A 14,301-nucleotide genomic window follows, 5' to 3' on the forward strand; every position below is an offset into this window, starting at 1 on the left:
ACTACTACTACTACTACTACGTTGATAAAATAAAATAAAAACATTTTGAAAAAAACAAAAAAAAACCTTTTTAATAAAAAATGTTTTTTACATCTTTTTTCCTTTTTTATTTTAAAATAATAATAATAACATTTTATTATAAATAAAAAAATTGTGACGTAATGAAAAATGCAAAACGACGGGGGAAAAAAAGAAAATTATTTATCTAATGTAAAAACCTTAATATTAATGATGTTTAATTGCAAAAAAAACGGGGGAGGGGGGAGAGGGAAGGGATCTCCAATGAAGATATAATACAGAAACAAGAAGGATTTAAACAATAACGAATAAAAAATAAAGAAAGAGTGGAAAAGCCTAAAACAATGAAAAATCTTTTATTATAAATCATTCTCTTAATGCCGACCAACTCACGAACGTCGTCGTCGTCGTCTGATTTTTTTCATTTTTTCTAATAAAAAAAAAAAATTTAACCGTCTGGAATCTTTGAACCATTTTCACCTTTTTTTTTGTTTTGTTAATGTTCAATTAAATTCAAATTAAAAATAAAATGTATTTAAATACACGTGGGGGAGGTGGGGACAAGGGTGTGCGTGTGTGTCTTACTTCGTTTATATATATCTAAATTTTTTTTTTGTTTTCATTTTCCTTATTTTTTTGTTATGAAAATCGAATTAGACATTGATAATGGTTTGCTAATGGCGAGATATCGATTACTCAAACCACACCCTCTTCCTATACAAACTCAAGAGGATCCATTTACTTCAATTCATTTCTTTTTTTTTTCTCTCTCTCTCTCTCTCTTTTTCTTTCTTTCGAAACGATTATTAAAATTCAATCTTCCTTATTTTTTTTTATAAAAAAAAAAAAATTTTCTTTTCATTTTAATTTTTGTATAAATAAGTTATTAATGTTATACAAATTTAAATCATTTTTTTTTTAAATTTAAAAAGGTATTTAAAAAACGAGAAAATCTCACGCACACCCACACACACGTAGGTGTATTCCATACGTATCCTTTGCATTTTTCATTTAAAAAAAATAATAATACTAATTATATATATTTATCTTAAAAAAGAGGGAAAAAAAATTAAATATGTATGAAAATTTTCTTTTTTTTTTTTTTTTTTTTGTTTTTCCGATCACAAATGCAAAAAAAAAAAAAATATCTGTATATATATATTTTTTTTTTATATATATAAATTTTTATTCTGAGAGTTTCATTTTTTTTTTTTTTTTCTCTCCAGAAAAATAATCAAAATTTATGGAATGCCAAGGAATAAATAAATAAAAATATCTGTATCTTAAGTATTCTGAAGAGACTCGGGGAAAATTTATAAGGGAGTACGCATAATAAGAACGGTTTTTACCATGTTTAACAATTTATTAAATATGTTTTCTTAGAAAGTAAAAAAAAGTCAATTTTCTCGGTGGATGCTAAGAAATGTTAAATGGCACTTCCAAGATGATAACTTCCTGCACTTTTACTACATCATCTTACCGTTTTCGATATCTCGAAAAATGGAAATCGCATTCAGTTTCCGTTTTAGATTTAAAATGAACTACTTCCGGAAAAGTATACGCAGAGAAAAGTTAGTCTTTGAAAAATAAAATAAAACATACAACGGAGGTAGAAAAACGAAAGGGGGCTACTACCGTTTTGCCTCGAATGATTACGCTTGAGAATTCAGAGTTTTTCTTTTTTCTATTTTTTTTTTTTTTTTCGCAAGAAAAAAGGAAAATTTTTACAAAATGGAAATATTAGTTTTTGTTTTGTAAGATAGAAAAATTTACTATAAAAACTAATAAGAAATAAAAAAATTATTATTGAATATGTTGTAAAGTATTATAAAATAAAAAACTCGTGAAAAAAAATGAAATCATTATTCAATGACAACTAAAATCATCAATCGATCGATCAATCAATCAATCGTTCAATAAATCATGCACTGTATCTATCGAACAATTGAAAAAATTACTTTCTCTAGAGAAAAATTAAACAAATTTTATAAAAATTTAAGAATTAAATCATTTGATTTATCTTTTATCGATATCGTTCGTGTATATTCAAAGAGAAAAACTTTTCCTTTTTTTTTTTTTTTTTTTTTTTGGTACTTTTTACTATTTAAGAGAGAAAAAGGAAAATTTTATAATAAATAATGTAAATGAAAAAAAAAAAAAAATGCAATAAAAATTATAGAGAAAAGATGAACGGATAAGACGTCTTTAGGAGAAGAAGAAAAAAAAATGAATCGAAACAATGTGAACAGGAAAAGTGTGGCATTAAGCTTGTGAAAATTCAAAAGGGAAGAAAAGTCACCCCTGAATGTATCTTATATAACCATCTCACTTTTTTCTCCATTTCTCTCTCTCTCTCTCACTCTTTCCAACCCTTGACATATTCACCCTTATATAGTAATGTACTCACATTCAAAACATGTCGCATCACGGACCTCGTGCCATTTCAATCATCTTTCTGATTTTTAGTTCACCCTTAGAATGTGTGTACAAGTTAAAAAAAAAAAGAGAAGAATACATATTCACCCCTTGAATCCCTTAACTGTCTCTTTTGTATATTTTTCCATTTGAAAAGAAAAAAAAAAAAAAAAATTTTTAAATGAACTGAGAATTTATAAATAATAATAATAACAAAATGAAAAGAGGAAAATTTTTTTTTTTATTATTTTTTTTCATTTGAAGCGTGTGCACGCAATTGTTATATTTCGGGCCCTTTATTTTTAATTAATTAAATAATTAATTTTAATTTATAAAATAAATATTTTGGTAAGAAATTTAAAACCATAAAAAAAAAAAGGTGAAATTTTAGAGTTATCAGGTTTTACAATTAATATGGGATAAGAAAAGAGAATTTTTCACTATTTTTTTCCCTTTTTTTCTTTCCTCTCTCTTTCTCTCTTTCTCACTCTTTTTTTCTCTCTCTCTCTCTCTCAATCTCTCCCCCTCATCCTTTTTCTTTCTTTCTCTCTCTCTCTCTATGTGTATAGATATATATATATAAATATATATCGAAGGTTTTGGATAAAAGGCATGTGAACGAGATATAAATTGAATTTCAAACCACTTTTTATAGGCACTCTTTTAAAATAAAATAACAAAAAATAACATTTGGCTAAATTGAAAAAAAAAAAAAAAAAATTTTTCCTTTTTTTCGTTTTTACAAAAAAAAAACAATTTTTGAGTTTTTTTTCTTTCTCCCTAAAAAAATTTTGTAATTATTTTTATTATTTATATATTTTTTTTTAAAAATCAATTAATTATTTCTTTTTTCGTATAAAAATTTTCTTATTGATCAGAAGAAAAAAAAACTCAATTGAACTCATAATAATAACAGGATTTAATTTAGAATTTTTATCAAATTGTGAAAATTTAAAATAATATTAGAAAATATTATTGAATAGTAAAAATAAAATATAAAAAAAAAAAAATTTCTTTTCTTTTCTCTCAAGTTAAACATGATATTTTATTTTATGTTTTAAATTTTGAAATTATTTTTAAGTATATAATCATCAGACAAACTTTAAGAAATCAAATATTTACCCAAAATTAATATAAATTAATTTTAATGTTATTTTTTTTTTTTAAATTACATTTTTTTCAGTTTTAAAATTTTGTTTTTCCAATAAATTTTCCATTTTTTTTTTTTTTTTTTTTTACTTCACGAAGTCAAATTTTTACCCGAAAATAATTATTTAAAAAAATTTTTAAAAGAGACCGTTAAATAATTTTACTTAAAAAAAAAATTTTTTGTTTCTAAATAATCCAATTTGATGACGTAAATAAAAGCCTAATACATAATAAAATAAATAATAAAATATGAATTTAATAAATGTCTTTTAAATTTTTATTTTCCCTTTCCTTATAATAAATAAATAAATTATTTTGTTTAAAGGAATTTTAATTAATATATATTTCTTGAAATTTAATTCAAAATCTTATTTATATCTTTTTTTTTTTTTTTTTTAAGAAAAAAAATTTTCTTTCATAAAAACTTAATAAAAAAATTAAAATTTATATGAAAAAATAAATATTAAGGGGTAATTTTTCCTTAAATTTAAAAAAAAAATTTTTTTTAAGTTAGTTATCAGTACAATCAAGCAAAAAAATATGAAAAAAGTTTTAGTTTAAGGAAAATGTAATTTTAAATGAGTAGTTGATTTTTAGTTAATGGCAAAAAATTTTTTTCACTACCATAGACTTTAAAAAATAATAAATTTTATAAAAAAATTAAAATCAGAAAATATTTATTAATGTCATTCATTTAATTAATCCTCATTATTATTATTTATTTTTAATCATTGGGTTTTTTTTTAAAATTCTTTGATGAAGTATTTAAAATAACTTTAACTGACACTTACCTAGAAAAAAATTTTTTTAATTAATTAACATCCTATATGAAAAAAATGAAAAAAATATAAATTCAGGCCTGATTACACGTTCAAACTATTAATTAAATGATAACTTTTATTTATACAGATTGTTCAGCACAAAAGCACTATTCAAGAAATAATTTTAAAAAACCTTTTCCTTCAGCAAAAAAACAATCATTCTCTACTGCATTAGTCTGACTGTCATTTGTTCAGGCTCATTTGAAACTATTCATATTGTACGAATAAAAAAGGGGTTTACCTCTGAGGAGAAAAAACTGAGACGCAGAGCTTCTGTATACGTTTAAAAATAAAAAGCTACCGAGTAAAAAACCAACTACTCTCATTGGACTTCTAAGATGAATATTGCCTTTGCCTTGCTAACATATTTAAATTCTACCATTTAAAAAAATTTAAACAGAGCATGAGCTATGAACAATGTCCGTATCAGCGTGTAAGCTAATTCAACTCTTTTTTAACCCTACATTTTTTAACTTTTTTACCCCTTTTTTATTTTAGTTAAAAAAAGCTACATCCAATACTCTTTAAAGACCACATGAATTCTAAAAAGAGTATCAAAAAAAAAAAAATTTGTAAACTAATACTTAAAAATACTAAATCTAAACCCATCTTTTAATATTGAATAGTACCTAAAAAAAAATTTTTTTACCATTTAAATTTTTTTTTTTTACTTCTATAATCTAAACAGAGAACATAATATTCACCCCTTTTTTTAACCCTTTAATATAAAAAAATAAAAAATAAAAAGAGGGTAAGGTTATGTATTTGAGTGAGGGTAAAAAAAAATGAATGACTCCAAGTTTTTCATAGCAAATTAAATTAAAAGTAATTTAGAATTGTAAAAAAATGATTAATAAAGATATTTTAAGAAAAAAGTTGATAATAAAAGCAATACTTGTTTTTTTCCTACCAAATTACAATTACTATTTGTTTTGAAAAACATCGGACATTTTTGTTTTCATAGATAGAATAACTATCGCGGAATTTCTTATTCTATGCTTTTCAAACAGTTCCATCGCTTTTTTAGGTTAGTTTTTTTTTATTATTATTATTAGAATTTCTGAATTGGTCATATTTCCTTTTCTTTTTTAAATAAATTTTAAAGAAAAGAATTTTGCTCACTTTTAAAATTATTTTTTTATGCAGTATGGTTCAATATTATTTAATTAGGCATTAGAAAAATAAACCGCCTTCTATATTTTTCCGTTATTTTATTTACTTTTTTAAATTAATTGTTTCCTGTTATTTTTCAAAACAGGAAAATTAATCTACTAGGATAAAAATATTTTTATGAAAAATCATTTTTAGTTGTACATTATTTAACAAAATTTAACTTACAATAAGGCTTTAAATAAAAGTTCCATAAGCATATTCTATTTTAGAATTAATTAAGCAAACATGTAATATATTTCCAATAGCTTTGGTTTATATAACAGATTTTGTTATGTAAATGCTTTTATTAACAACAAAATATAAAAAACTGTAAGACACTTTAACTAGTTTAATAGTTTTACAAAAATTCCAAAAATTAATGATTTTCAAATTTAATTTTTAGAGATGCTAAAGGTGATGCTTACTTAAGTGATAACAATTTAAAGTGTAACTTTAAGATTTACTTTGCAACACTGTAAAAAACAAATGAAATGTACATTGTTTCAGTAAATATAATTATATATATATATATTTTAATTTAATAGCCTTCGAAAAATTATTATTTAAAATAATATTCGAGTAATATATAAAATTTATCTATCACCCCAGTGCAAAATAAAAAAGGGTTAAAAAGTTTGTTGCATTATCGAATGTTTGTAATAAAGCTGTGGCTAGTAAATGTAAAACATTTTTAGAAAAAAGAGAAATTTCACTTAGGTTAGAAATAATAATAATAAAAATAAAAAAAAAAATTTCGACATAATTAAGGGCAATAATAATTTAAGCAAATCACATCTTGTTTCAGCTTTTTTTTTCGAGATTTATCAAAGCAGGAAAAAAAAACAGATGTAAAAGAAACAGATGAAGAAAGTTGGGGTGGATCAGAAGCATTTAAGTTAATTTTATTTTTAAAAGATGACTTTGATAGCCAAATCAATAAACATGAGTCTATTTTAGTATTTTTTTCAGCATCTTGGTGTCGTCATTGCACCCAGCTGAGAAAACCCTATGGTACAGCAGCACTAATGTCAAAGGAGGCAAATATTCCAATGGTATTTGCTAACTATGACATTAATTATAATCCTGATTTTGCACAGGATAAAGGTGTAGTTGGAATACCCATTATAAAGTATTATAAAAGAGGAAAATTTATTCTTAATTACCAAGGAAAACGAACCAGTGAGGGCCTTTTTGAATTTGCCAAAAACCCTTCAATGAAGGTAGCTCCATTAACAAAAATTGATTTTTGAATTTTTAAAAGTTTATTAAACTAAAGTGTTATTACTACTTACAACGATATTAAAAATATAAAAATCGTAAATATAAATTGAACTGTTAAAAAAAAAAAAAAATGCAAATAATAAATTTTGTTTCTTTATTTAAACCGTTCAAATGGTAATTAATTCTTAGAAAAAAAATAAAATAAAATAAAGTTTAAGCAGAAATACACATTAGGTATGTAAGTGAAAATTAATTGTTTATGTTTGTTGGCAGCACTGTATGCCGTATAGAATTATTGTTTAAATTAAAACGCAGTAAAAATTTGTCTCCTTTTATTTCTCATGATATTTATCTACCGTTAAATATCATGTAAAACATTCTTTTTTATTTTTATATTAGGTATTTATTTTTAAAGGATCATATAATTTTGAAAATTATAATGAAATATTTTAACAAACCTAGGTGAATAAAATGAAAATACTAAACACTGTATGAAAATATTAATTTAAGACTAAATACATAATCTCATTTTTCTAAATATTGCCTAAAATTAAATATAAAGCAACTGTTAAAACACTTTAAACTAAATTTTTCTTTTTGACAGACATTTTCTGTTAATTTTTAAACGTGTAAATGAACCTAAAAATTTTAATAAAAAAAAAAAATGATTCTCATTCTGAGGTTGTCTGATTGTTAAATACTTAGTTTTATTTTTAATTAATTAAATTATAAAAATTTTGCAATTATTAATTTTTTTTTCTTTTTAATTAAGTTTTTTAGTGATTCTAAGAACTTTTACTTTTGGAATGGCTTGGAGATCTCATGGCAGAAATAATTCAGATTTAGTAAAAAACTTAAAAATCAATGGAGTAATAAGATCAGATGTTGTAGAAAATATTATGCTCCAAGTTGACAGAGGAAATTATTCTAAAGCAGCTCCTTATATGGATGCTCCTCAAGGGATTGGTTATGGTGTAACCATTAGTGCTCCTCACATGGTCTGTGACAAATTCAAAAACAAAAATTTTGATGCTATGAATACCATATTTTAATTTTTATTCATTTTAGCATGCACATGCTTTAGAATTACTCAAAGATCATTTAACAGAAGGGGAAAAAGCTTTAGATGTGGGTTCTGGATCAGGTTATTTAACTGTTTGTATGGCATTGATGGTTGGCCAGGAAGGAAGGGCTGTAGGTATTGATCACATTGCTGAACTTATTGATACTTCAACAGAAAATGTACGAAAAGATAAACCAGAACTTCTGGATAGTGGAAGAGTTAAATTTGTAGGTGAGTTTAAGTTATTTTTTTTTAAAATCTAAAAATCTATTTTGTGAAGTTTGAGACTTCAATTAATTTATAATTTTTTAATAAAAGTGGGAGATGGTAGAAGAGGATATCCTGATGATGGTCCTTACAATGCAATTCATGTTGGAGCTGCATCACCAAATCTTCCACAGTCTGTAAGTTTTTTTTTCTTTTACACAACATATGAAGGCAATTATTTTTCTTTTACTCTTTTTATGATTATATATATTTTAAATAAAGGTAATTTTTTAAGCTCATTGATCAGTTAAAGCCAGGTGGACGTTTAATAGTGCCTATCGGTCCAGAAGGAGGTAATCAAAATTTAGAACAAATAGATAAAAAAGCAGATGGAAGTTTTACACGAACACCTCTGATGGGTGTTGTTTATGTACCACTTACAGATAAAGAAGCCCAATGGCCTGGAAGGTAATAAATAGGTTTTAAAATATATATATATATATATAAACTTACATATAAGCATATAGTAGAAAATGAAAAAGTTTAAAGAAATGGAACCCATTGATTGTTAATAATATCCCTTCCATTATTTCTGCAGTGTAAGTTCAGCAGAGTCTGAATTTATTGTTTTAATGCGGAAATCCGTAGCGGCCGTACCAGAATCCCAGCATGATTTTTTCGAAGAACCCATGACTGAATTTGAAAGAGATGTTGATCCAAATGTTGGATCAAGTAAAAATGTACCCACTAGTTCAAAACCTGCAAAAACTTCTAAACCCCAATAGATAATTTATTAATTTGCAAAGATAAACATTTTTTTTTTTTTCTAAATTTCTAGTTTCAATTGGTTTCCATTTCTATTTTTTTTTTTAAATTTATAAATTTTACTTTATAATTTTTTTTAGCAATTTAAGTTAAATATTTTATAGTTTATAAATAAAATTTTTCGAAAGATTGACATTTAAATTATTTATCCTTAATAAATAGGATAAAATTTACAATTGTTTTTTTTTTTTTTAATTATACATTTTCAGCCGAATTCCAAAACACGACGAGTTTTAAACAAATTTAAATTTCAAGACCAAATCATAGGCGGGTTATTGAATTTTCGGTAAGAGTACAAAACTCAATAATTAACTTATTATTATTTCCATACAATATGTGCACATTAATTAAAATAATTTTTCAACCCTGTAAGAAATACTAAAAATTTTTGTAGTGATATAATAATAATGTGTGTGTGTGTGCGCGCGCGCGCGTGAATGAATTATAACCAAAAAAAAATTAAATCATTTAAATTTCATTATTTAAATAAAACTTTTTTTCTTTTTCAGAAATCTATGTTGTGCTGTTAATTGAAATAAAAATAATATATATACGTCGCTGATAGAAAACAATCCGAGATTAAAATAATAAATATCTAATAATATAATATATATCAAATTTTAAAATTCTTAAATATATGTACATATATATAATAATAATGATTAAAAACAATGATAATTATAATAATAAAAGATATTCATCTGTCACTGAAAAAATCTATTCATGATATTTTGTTCGAACTTGTTGGATTGCCTTTAATATTTTCCTTCGAGGACCAAATTGCCTAAACAAAAAAAAAAATTATTACTATCATTTCGGATTATAGTTTGAAATTTAAACTGCAACTACAATTCTAACTATTCTTATTCATTTTCTGCTTTTTGAAATTTCATTATAAATTATGCAATATAAAATTTATTAAATTTAATTTAAAATATATCTATATATTATTTTATAATCATAACTATAATTATTCTAATATTGTATATATAAATATATCTTAAAAAATTGATTAAATAAAATATTAATAATATACTAAAACTTATTTATTTGTTATTTAAACTTACGTGATACCCAAATCCTTTAAATTATTTTCATTTAATGTTAATAGAGTCTCAAAATCAACTTCTTCATCTTTAAATATCTGCCAATATTTTTCTAAACCTATTGCTATTAAAAATTGTTGTACATCATTAAAAGTTTTAACTTGAGGAGACCAAAATTTTTTTTTCGAAATTGATAATTTCCATGGAGAATCAATTACGGAACCTATTGAAGATGCTTGAAGACATTTATTAGGAGAATATGTCAAACTTTTACCTATTTTTATTTGACCACTTATTTTTTTTTTAATTAGTGTTGGTGTACTAATTTTAATATGAGTTTGGTCATTTATAATCGGAGAATTATTTACTGTAAATTTTAAAACGGAATTCATTTCACCATTTAAAACATTTTTTTGCCTTAATAAATATTCATTTTTTTTTTTAACCATTGATTTAATTTTTAAATTATTTGATTCATTGGCCAACATTAGAGCTGATTCTTGTTTAAATGAAACAATATTTAAATTTGTTGCAGATTGTAATATTAGCTCAACCATAGTTTCTCTTCCTAATTTGATTGCTGCCATAAGTGGAGTTTCGTTTTGAAAATCCCTAAAAATAATTGAAATTTGCAATATATGTTTATGCATTCATTATTTTCAAATTAAAATTCTCACACAATGTTAACATTGGATCCTTTATTAATTAAATAATTAAGGCATTTCTCTCTGGTAAAGTGAATTGCATAAAATAAGGCAGTCCATTTTCTATAATCAACTTTTTCAATATCAGAGCTATCAAAAATTAATTCGACTGTTGAAATATTTCCACTGCTTATGGCCAGCATCAATGGAGTGACACCAGATGTGGTTTTACAATCTTTTTTGGCTCCAGTTAATAATAAATAATTAACTAAAAGTGAACTACCTCTAGCGCAAGCATACATTAAAGGCGTCCAATTTCCCGAGTTATTATTGCAAATTTCGGCTTTAAGTTTTCTGTTAAAAAAAAAAATATTGAAAATATGTTAAAGGCAAAAATATTAAACTCTGAATAAAATAAGTTCAAGTTCAAAAAAATCACTTATAAAACATTTTTTTTCTTGCCCGACATCATATTTAACAAAAAATGAAACATCTCCCAAACTGGCAGCCGTGTGTATATCCATATTCCAAAAATTAATTTGTTCGCTATATATTTTTGATTGATCACTAAAACTATTATTAGACATTTTCGATTTTATGCAGCAGGTTTTTTTATAAAAATTAAATTACAGAAAAAAAAAGCAGCGTTATTTATAAGCTAAAAAAATAATTTAAAAATATTTTTAATACATGTTTAAATTAATAAAAATCTATCGAGAAATAAATTTTATTAAAAAAATGTTTCCGTGATAAAATTCCGTTAAAAACTTTCCATTGTAATACTTAAACTTGGTGCACGAGAAGAGTGTTTCAAAAAAAAAAAAAAATGTTCAGTTGGTATCACTTAAATGGCAGCAGTGGTTTTCAATAAAGCTGCATCTTTTACAGATCGTATAGTTTATATTAATTACAAATTTTTGCCGAATTTATTTTATTGACATTTACCGATATGGCTGAATATTTAGCATCAATATTTGGTACGGAGAAAGATAAGTATGTGTTTAATTTACAAAAATTAATTTCTTTTATTTTAAATTTGCTTATTCTGCAATTGTATTTTATTTACTTGTTTTTCGGTCAAATTTTTAACATTTTCCATAAAAAAAAAAAAAAAAAAAAAAAAACAATATTAAAAATTATTAGTTTTGACAATTAAGTAATAATATCTTTTCTGACAAAATTTGTTAATTTATTCTTCGTTTTTATATATGCGCTAACCGCCATAATTTACAAAAATTAAAATTAATTTTTTATTTCAATATGAAGTATTACAGCTTTATTTAGATCTTGATCATTAAATTGCATATTATTTATCATTGTCAAAAACTTACAAGTATGTTTATTCTTATAATCAATGCATGTGTGTTTTATCTGACCTATTGAAAATCATTATCATTTTAAATTTTTATATAATTATTTATATAATTATGTAATAAATTTAAGTAATTATGTGGTACATTTTATTTTTAGAGTCAACTGTTCTTTCTACTTTAAAATTGGGGCCTGCAGGCATGGCGATAGATGTTCAAGAATACATAATAAGCCTACATTCAGTCAAACTACTTTACTTCAGAATCTTTATGTTAATCCACAAAATTCAGCAAAATCTGCTGATGGATCTCATCTTGTTGCTAATGTCTCAGATGAAGAAATGCAAGAGCATTATGATAATTTTTTTGAGGATGTATTTGTTGAATGTGAAGATAAATATGGTGAAATTGAAGAAATGAATGTGTGTGATAATCTTGGTGATCATTTGGTCGGTAATGTCTATATTAAATTTAGAAGAGAAGAAGATGCAGAAAAGGCTGTAAATGATTTAAATAATCGTTGGTTTGGAGGACGTCCTGTCTATGCAGAGCTTTCTCCAGTTACTGATTTTCGTGAAGCCTGTTGTCGTCAATATGAAATGGGTGAATGCACTCGATCTGGATTTTGTAATTTTATGCATTTGAAACCTATTTCTAGAGAACTTCGTCGATACCTTTATTCTAGAAGAAGAAAAGGAGATCGAAAACGTTCTTCGAGATCTCGAAGCAGAAGTCCAATTCATAGAGCTGGATTTAAAAGATCTCGAAGCAAAGACAGAGATTCAAGAAGGCGTTCTCGTTCAAGAGATCGATCTTCTAGAAAAAGCAAAGATGATAGAAGAGACAAAGATAGAGATAGTCGTTCTGGACGATATTAATTTGCATGATTTTTTTTTTTGCATAATCTTATGTTTAACTCTAAACAATGTAATATTGAAATATTTTAATTTAAAATAAGGTTTTCTATCATACTGAGTTACAGAAATAAGTCATTAATTTAAAATTTGATAATTATATCATATTTTTAAAATAACATATTAAATAAATGTTCTATCAAAATTAAATATATAAGAATAATTTTTATTTTAATCCTTGATGTATTTTATTGTCTTAGTTAAGTTTTATTTTTATTTTAAACGAATAAAAACTTGCACAACCACCTGATTCCTTTGATTTCCCATAAAAGATTGGACAAAATTATGTAACCGTACAATGCTTTAGCAGCAGTATTATTACTAGTTAAGTACGTTAAAAATTCTAAATTATGTCATATATAAACATAATTTTTTACATCGAAAAAATATTGTATAGTTTTTACCGTACATTTTTATTTGTTTCTTAACACATTTTTAGAATCTTGCAAATAATTTTTATTTTCTTTTATCTTCTTAAAAACTTAAATCTTAAATTTTATTTTTTATTACTCTATGACATTATTCTTCGTTATATTAGTATTTCAGATTAGATTTATTTATTATTTAAAGCTTAAATAAACTACTCTTTAGGTTACAACACGGTAGTAATTTAAAAATTTTGTATTATTATTTTAAAATAACTCACAAGTATAAAATGATAAACACCTCAAATTCAACAAATGTTTTTAAATTTTGTTATAAATTACAATTTTTTACTTTTAAAGAATACAATAAATTTCATACCGCGAACGTGAGTAATAAAGAATGATTTTACAAATTACCATTTTTTTAATTTTTATTAAGAAAAAATATATATATTCACATTTTTTATTTTCGATTAAAGTTCTTAAACTGTTAAATTATAATGTGGCCATGATTTACAGAATTTAGGTTATAAATTTCATGATTACATCAGTGATGGAAGCGTTAAATCTCCACTTTGGTTTACGAATTTACCCAGTAAAAAAAAAAGGGCACGTTCTTTAATTGATAAAAAAAAAGTTAAATTAAAAAAAGAAGGAATTTCATCAGCAGTTAGTAAAATAATTAATTACATTATTTATAATATTAAATTTTAACTTTAAATTTGTCATTACTTCTATGAATTTAAAATTTTAGCCTTTACTAATAAATTGCAAAAATTCAAACCTAAACCATCATAAAAATACTCAATATGGCAAATTTGATTTTGTACCACTGGTTTCAAAAAGCTGGCATAAATATAAGTCGAATGGAGATCATTTTACTGTTTTACCAACAACAGGGGTAATTAATTGAATATTTTTTATTTGATGAAATTGATAATCGATTTCTATATTTTCAAATTTATTTTAGCATCCAGCTTTTATTAATAATTCCATAAACTCGACATTAAAATTTGAAGAAATGGGAATTTCTTCACCTTTATTGGAACAGATAAAAAAAATGGATTTTTATCAACCAACTGCAATTCAGGCTACAGCACTCCCAGTTACTTTAGAAGGTTTCATATAAAATTAAGTTAAATTGTAATTCT

General features: G+C 23.8%; 5 protein-coding genes across 5 annotated transcripts in view; 4 read left to right on the forward strand and 1 right to left on the reverse strand.

Moving 5' to 3' along the window:
• Positions 1–6,470: 6,470 nt before the first annotated feature.
• Positions 6,471–6,805, forward strand: Phum_PHUM349650 (uncharacterized protein; the record flags this gene model as incomplete). The annotated part of the gene is made up of 2 exons (XM_002427807.1): positions 6,471–6,501; positions 6,525–6,805. 2 exons carry the CDS (start codon positions 6,471–6,473, stop codon positions 6,803–6,805), a joined length of 312 nt encoding a protein of 103 aa, XP_002427852.1.
• A 777-nt stretch (positions 6,806–7,582) lies between these two features.
• Positions 7,583–8,831, forward strand: Phum_PHUM349660 (protein-L-isoaspartate O-methyltransferase, putative; the record flags this gene model as incomplete). The annotated part of the gene is made up of 5 exons (XM_002427808.1): positions 7,583–7,774; positions 7,845–8,070; positions 8,158–8,243; positions 8,342–8,514; positions 8,645–8,831. 5 exons carry the CDS (start codon positions 7,583–7,585, stop codon positions 8,829–8,831), a joined length of 864 nt encoding a protein of 287 aa, XP_002427853.1.
• A 1,103-nt stretch (positions 8,832–9,934) lies between these two features.
• On the reverse strand, positions 9,935–11,148 carry Phum_PHUM349670 (ankyrin repeat-containing protein, putative; the record flags this gene model as incomplete). Its single annotated transcript, XM_002427809.1, has 3 exons — positions 9,935–10,529; positions 10,595–10,904; positions 11,001–11,148. The coding sequence occupies 3 exons, from the start codon at positions 11,146–11,148 to the stop codon at positions 9,935–9,937; spliced, it is 1,053 nt and encodes a 350-aa protein (XP_002427854.1).
• Positions 11,149–11,510: 362 nt separating this feature from the next.
• Positions 11,511–12,749, forward strand: Phum_PHUM349680 (Splicing factor U2Af 38 kDa subunit, putative; the record flags this gene model as incomplete). The annotated part of the gene is made up of 2 exons (XM_002427810.1): positions 11,511–11,554; positions 12,032–12,749. The coding sequence occupies 2 exons, from the start codon at positions 11,511–11,513 to the stop codon at positions 12,747–12,749; spliced, it is 762 nt and encodes a 253-aa protein (XP_002427855.1).
• A 1,422-nt stretch (positions 12,750–14,171) lies between these two features.
• Positions 14,172–14,301, forward strand: part of Phum_PHUM349690 (DEAD box ATP-dependent RNA helicase, putative) — a gene marked incomplete at both ends in the record, with an annotated part of 1,966 nt that continues 1,836 nt past the window's right edge. The window contains one exon of the mRNA XM_002427811.1: positions 14,172–14,268. Coding sequence (XP_002427856.1) covers positions 14,172–14,268 — 97 coding nt within the window. The remainder of the gene's footprint in view (positions 14,269–14,301) is intronic.

The sequence above is a fragment of the Pediculus humanus genome, genomic scaffold, assembly GCF_000006295.1.
Source record: "Pediculus humanus corporis 1103172107761 genomic scaffold, whole genome shotgun sequence".
Classification (NCBI taxonomy): domain Eukaryota; kingdom Metazoa; phylum Arthropoda; class Insecta; order Psocodea; family Pediculidae; genus Pediculus; species Pediculus humanus.